Source organism: Nicotiana sylvestris, chromosome 8, assembly GCF_000393655.2.
Source record: "Nicotiana sylvestris chromosome 8, ASM39365v2, whole genome shotgun sequence".
Lineage (NCBI taxonomy): Eukaryota > Viridiplantae > Streptophyta > Magnoliopsida > Solanales > Solanaceae > Nicotiana > Nicotiana sylvestris.
In genome coordinates this window covers 10,029,765-10,036,377 of record NC_091064.1, presented here as the reverse complement: position 1 = coordinate 10,036,377, position 6,613 = coordinate 10,029,765, and the positions used below count along the sequence as shown (strand labels likewise).

The following is a 6,613-nucleotide window of genomic DNA, read 5'->3' as shown; positions in this document are numbered from 1 at the left end:
CTTGCGTACACTTTTCATCAAATATGAACTTAGCATTTTTTTTCTAACAACTTGCATAAGGGATTCACTACCTTTGAAAAGTCTTTGATAAATCTCCGGTAAAACCCCGCATGCCCAAGAAAACTTCGGACTCCCTTGACGGATGTAGGGGGAGGAGCCTTGAAATCACATCGATCTTTGCTTTATCCACCTCAATGCCATTCTTTGAAGTTTTATGCCCAAGAACAATTCCTTCTTCCACCATAAAGTGGCATTTCTCCTAATTGAGAACAAGATTGGTTTCTTCACAACGGGCCAACATCCTGTCAAGATTCTTCAAGCATTCATCAAATGAGTCCCCCACAACACTAAAACCGTCCATAAACACCTCCAAAATGTCTTCCACCATATCAGTGAAAATGGCCATCATATACCGCTGAAATGTAGCCGGTGCATTACACAACCCAAAAGGCATCCTAGAGAAAGCAAATGTGTCATATGGACAAGTGAATGTGGTATTATCCTGATCTTTCAGAGAAATCAAGATTTGGTTGTACCCATAATACCCATCCAAGAAGCAATAGAAGGCACGCCCAACAAGTGGTCTAACATCTGGTCCAGAAATGGCAAAGGAAAATGATCCTTACGGGTCACTTTATTCAATTTGTGGTAGTCCATGCATACCCTCCAACCGGTAGTTGTTCTTATCGGAATCAACTCATTTTTAGAATTTTTCACCATGGTCATGCCACCCTTCTTCGGTACATATTGCACCGGCGAAGTCCAAGAGCTATCAGAGATGGGGTACACAACCCCGACATCCAACCACTTGATTACCTCCTTTTTCACAACTTCTTGCATTGCCTCGTTCAACCTCCTTTGGTGCTCCAAGGAGGGCTTTGCATCATTTTCCAGAATAATCTTGTGCATACAGAATGAGGGGCTTATTCCCCGAATATCAGCTAAAGTCCATCCAATTGCCTTTTTCTACTTTTGAAGCACCGACAATGTGGCATCAACCTGCATGTTAGTAAGGCAAGAAGAAAGAATAACTGGAAAAGTAGAATTTGAGCCTAAGAATTTATACTTGAGGTGTGGAGGAAGTGGTTTCAACTACAATACTGGAGGCTCCTCAATTGAAGGCTTGGTTGGTGGAGTCTTTCTATTCTCGAGATCCAAAGACAATTTCCTAGGCTTATAAGAATAAGAGCCCATTCCATGTAAAGCATTCACGCACTCCACTCGGCTTGCATCCTTATTGACATCAAGATTCAATAATACGGCCTCCAATGGGTCCTCCATATTGATCGCAGCACTGGTGTCATCAATTATCACTGCTGTGATGAGGTCAACAAAAGAGCGCATCTCGGTACTATTGGGTTGCTTCATAGACTTGCACACATGAAAGATGACCTTTTCATCACCCACCCGGAAGGTGAGTTCCCCTGCTTCCACATCTACCAATGCCTTCCCCGTAGCTAAGAAAGGTCTTCCCAAGATGATAGGAACTTCATAGTCCACCTTGCAATCCAAGATCATAAAGTCAGCCGACAAGATAAATTTGTCCACCCGAACAAGCACATCGTCAATAATTCCTAACGGTCTCTTCATCGATCTATCCGCTATTTGTAATCGCATGGAAGTCGGCCTATGTTGCCCAATACCCAAAATTTTGAAAACTGAGTAAGGCATCAAATTGATACTAGCTCCCAAGTCACATAAAGCCTTGGTAAAATCCGCACTCCTAATGGTGCAAGGAATGGTGAAAGCACCGGGATATTCAAGCTTCGGGGCCATTGAATGCACTATAGCACTAACTTGGTGAGTCATCTTTATAGTTTCACAATCCATAGAACGCTTCTTTCTGACCAAGTCTTTCATGAATTTTGCATAGCCCGACATTTGTTCAAAAGCCTCCACCAAAGGCATATTGATGGACAAGCTCTTCATCATATCAATGAACTTTATAAACTCATTATCATTTCTCTGCTTTGCGAGCCTTTGAGGATAAGGTGGAGGTGGTCTTGGCAAAGGAGCCTTGGCTTTTGGCACAATCGGCTCCGGTATGTCTATTATATGTTCCTAGACGGGTTCACATCATTTTGAGTTTCCACCTCTACATCTTGAATATCAATCCTCACTTCATTGTTTACATTTCCATCAACCACATCTTCAACTGCCAAAGGGATTTCCTCTTCTTGCAACTCAACATCATCATTCAAAACATTCTTTTGCTTAGAGGCATTCACATCACCGCCTCTCCCACTTCTTGTTGTAACCGCCATAACGTGATTGTTCCCACCCTTCGGGTTCACTACCGTATCACTTGGTAGAGCACCCTTGGGGCGAGTATTTAATGACTGAGAGATTTGGCCTAAATGCACCTCCAAGGTTGTAGATGTCGCAATTGCGACCAGGGTTCGCAATTGCGAACCCTTCAAAAGTCTTCTTTCTTCGCATTTGCTAAGATATTATCGCATTTGTGACCACCCAAAATTTCTATGGGCTTCGCATTTGTGAGGCATACGTCGCATCTATGGCCCTCCGCATTTGCGATCAGATTGTTGCTTTTGCGATCAGGGCCTGCCCATGCCTTCTTCGCAGTTGCGATCATTCTTCGCATTTGCGAGCCAGGCTTCGCATTTGCGAAGCCCGTAGACTTGCAACATACTAGCAATTTCATAAGTCCAAATTTTACTCTGTGGCCTATCCAAAACTCACTCGAGCTCTCAGGGCTCCAAAGCAAATGTGCACACAAGTCCAAAAACATCATATGGACTTGCTTGTGCGATCAAATCATTAAAGTAACATCAGTAACTATGAATTTAACATAAAAATCAAAGAAAAATCTCATGAACTCTTAAGTTCAAATTTTAACAACCGAAGGTCCGATTCACGTCATTTCAAGTCCGTTTCTTACCAAAATTTACAGGCTTAACTTAAATCCCATATAAGACCTGTACCAGGCTCCGGAACCAAAATACAGGCCTGATACCATCAAATTCAGACATATTTCATTTCCAAAAACTCATATATATTCCAGAAAATAATTTTCTTTTAAAATTTATTTTTTGGGCTTGGGACCTCAGAATTTGATTCCGGGCATATGCCCAAGTCCCATATTTTCCTACAGACCCTCCGGGACCGTCAAATCATAGGTCCGAGTCCATTTACCCAAAATGTTGATCGAAGATAACCTCAATTTATTTTAAAAGCAAAATTCACATTTTTCACAGATTTTCACATAATGGCTTTCCGGATACACGTCCGGACTGTGCATGCAAATCGAGGTGAGACAAAAAGGAGGTTTTAAGGCCTCGAAACACAGAATTTATTTATAAAACAAGTGAAAAGGTCATCACATTCTCCACCTCTAAAACAACCATTCGTCCTCGAACGGACATAAGAAGGAAGTACCTGAGTCAGAGAAAAGATGGGGATAACGGCTTCGCATATCGGACTCGGACTCCCAGGTCAATGCCTCAACAGGCTGACCTCTCCACTGAACACGAATAGAAGGGAAACTCTTCGATCTCAACTAACGAACCTGCCGGTCTAGAATAGCTACCGGCTCCTCCTCATAGGACAAATCCTTGTCCAACTGGACAGTGCTGAAGTCTAACAGTGGGATGGATCGCCGTGATACTTCCGAAGCATGGACACATGAAACACTGGATGCACATCTCATAAACTCGGCGACAAAGCAAGTCTATAAGCCACCTCTCCCACTCGATCAAGAATATCAAACGGGCCAATGAACCTAGGGCTAAGCTTGTCCCTCTTCCCAAATCTCATCACGCCCTTCATAGGCGACACCCGAAGCAACACCTGCTCACCGACCATGAATGCCAAATCACGAACCTTACGGTCGACATAACTTTTTTGCCTGGACTGAGCTGTACGAAGCCTATCCTGAATGATCCTGACCTTGTCCAAAGCATACTATACTAGATCCGTACCCAACAACCGAGCCTCTCCCGGCTCAAACCACCCAACCGGTGTCCGACACTGCCTACTATATAAAGCCTCATAAGGAGCCATCTAAATGCTCAACTCGTAACTGTTATTGTAGGCAAACTCCGCTAAAGGCAAAAACTGATCCCACGAGCCTCCAAAGTCAATAACACAAGCTCAGAGTATGTCCTCCAAAATCTGAATAGTACGCTCGGACTGAACTTCCGTTTGAGGATGAAATGCTATGCTCAACTCGACCCGTGTTCCCAACTCCCGCTGAACTGCTCTCTAGAAATGTGAGGTAAACTGCGTACCTCGGTCCGAAATGATAGACATGGGCACACCATGAAGATGAACAATCTCCCGGATATAAATCTTAACTAACTTCTCGGAAGAATAGGAGACTGCCACAAGAATGAAATGTGCTGACTTAGTCAGCCTATCAATAATAACCCACACACTGCGTCAAACTTCCTCTGAGTTCGTGGGAGTCCAACAACGAAGTCCATAGTGATACGCTCCCACTTCCACTCAGGAATCTCAATCTTTTGGAACAAACCACCAGGTATCTAATGCTCGTACTTTACCTGCTGATAATTCAAACACCGAGCCACATATGCAACAATATCCCTCTTTATCCTCCTCCACCAATAATGCTGCCGCAAATCCTGATACATCTAAGCGTCGCTCGGATGAATAGAGTATCGGGAATTGTGGGCCTCCTCTAGAATCAACTCTCAGAGCCCATCCACATTAGGCACACAAACTCGACCCTGCAACCTCAAAAATTAATCATCTCCTAATGTAGCCTGCTTGGCACCACCGTGCTACACCGTGTCCCTATGGACACATAAATGAGGGTCGTCATAGTGCCGATCTCGAATATGCTAAAATAATGAAGAACGAGCGACTGTGCAAGCTAACACTCGGCTGGGCTCAGAAACATCCAACCTCACGAACTGATTGGCCAAAGCCTCAACATCCAGAGCAAGCGGTCTCTCACCGACCGGAATATACGCAAGACTACCAATACTAGCTGACTTCCTACTCACAGCATCGACCACCATATTGGCTTTTCCCGGATGATATAAGATGGTGATATCATAGTCTTTCAATAACTCCAACCACCTTCTTTGCCTCAAATTTAGCTCCTTCTGCTTGTACAAGTATTGCAAACTCTTGTGATCCATGAACACCTCATATAACACGCCATATAGATAATGCCTCCAAATCTTCAACACGTGAACAATGGATGCTAACTCCAAATCATGAACTGGATAATTCTTCTCATGAATCTTCAACTCTCACGAAACATAAGCAATGTCCTTGCCATCTTGCATCAACACCGCACCAAGTCCAATGCGAGATGCGTCACAATAAACTGTATATGGACCTGAACCTGTGGGCAAAACCAACACTGGAGTCATAGTCAAAGCTGTCTTGGGCTAATGAAAGCTTGCCTCACAATCGTCCGACCACCTGAACTGGGCACCCTTCTGGGTCAACCTAGTCATCGGGGCTGTAATATATGAAAACCCCTCCACAAACCGATGATAATAGCCTGCCAAAGCCAAGAAACTCCGGCTCTTTGTAGCTGATATGGGTCTAGGACAGTCCTTGATTGCCTCTATCTTCTTTAGATCTACCTGAATACCCTCTGCTGAAACAACATGACCTAAGAAAGCAACTGACCCCAACCAAAACTCGCACTTCGAAAACTTAGCATACAACTGACTATCTCTCAAAGTCGGAAGAACCACTCTCAGATGCTGCTCATGCTCCTCCCGGCTGTGGGAATAGATCAAAATATCATCAATGAAGACTATCACGAACGAATCCAAGTAAGGCCTGAACACTCGGTTCATCAAATCCATAAAAGCTGTTGGGGCATTTGTCTACCCGAATGATATCACCAAGAACTAATAATGCTCGTACCGAGTGTAGACAGCCGTCTTAGGGACATCGGATGCCCTAATCCTCAACCGATAGTAGCCAGATCTCAAGTCAATCTTCGAAAATACCTTGGCACCCTGAAGCTGATCAAACAAATCATAAATCCTCGGCAATGGATACTTATTCTTGATTGTAACCTTGTTTAACTACCGGTAATCTATACACATTCTTATCGATCCATTCTTCTTCTTAACAAACAACACCGGCGTACCCCAAGGCGAGACACTAGGTCTAATAAAGCCCTTATCAAGCAAGTTTTGTAACTGCTCGTTCAACTCCTTCAACTCGGGCGGAGCCATACGATACGGCGGAATATAAATGGGCTGAGTGCCCGGAGCCAAATCAATGCAAAAATCAATATCCCTGTTGGGTGGCATACCCGACAGACCTGAAGGAAAAACGTCAAGAAACTCACGAACAACAGGCACATGATCCATAGAAGGAACCTCAACACTAGAATCACGAACATATGCCAAATAGGCCAAACACCCCTTCTCGACCATACGCCGAGCCTTCATATATGAGATAACACTACGGGTAGAATGACCAGGAGTCCCTCTCCACTCTAAACGAGGCAACCCCGGCAAGGCTAAGGTCGCAGTCTTGGCATGACAGTCCAATATAGCGTGGTAAGGTAATAACCAGTCCATCCCCAATATGATACCAAAATTAACCATATCCAAAAGTAACAAATCTATACGAGTCTCAAGACCCCCAATCACAACTA

The 6,613-nt window shown here is 44.0% G+C and overlaps 1 protein-coding gene across 1 annotated transcript; it reads right to left on the bottom strand.

The window, feature by feature from the left end:
• Positions 1 to 966: 966 nt before the first annotated feature.
• On the bottom strand, positions 967 to 1,776 carry LOC138874672 (uncharacterized). Its single transcript, XM_070153447.1, has 2 exons — positions 1,213 to 1,776; positions 967 to 999 (listed from the first exon to the last, which is right to left on the bottom strand). The coding sequence occupies exons 1-2, from the start codon at positions 1,774 to 1,776 to the stop codon at positions 967 to 969; spliced, it is 597 nt and encodes a 198-aa protein (XP_070009548.1).
• Between the last annotated feature and the right edge of the window lie 4,837 nt (positions 1,777 to 6,613).

Coding starts and splice junctions, on each gene's coding strand:
- LOC138874672 (XM_070153447.1), bottom strand. CDS start 1,776: ATGGCCCCGAAGCTTGAATATCCCGGTGCTTTCACCATTCCTTGCACC. Junction 1,000..1,212: donor ATGCAAGCCGAGTGGAGTGC/GTGAATGCTTTA, acceptor ACTAACATGCAG/GTTGATGCCACATTGTCGGT.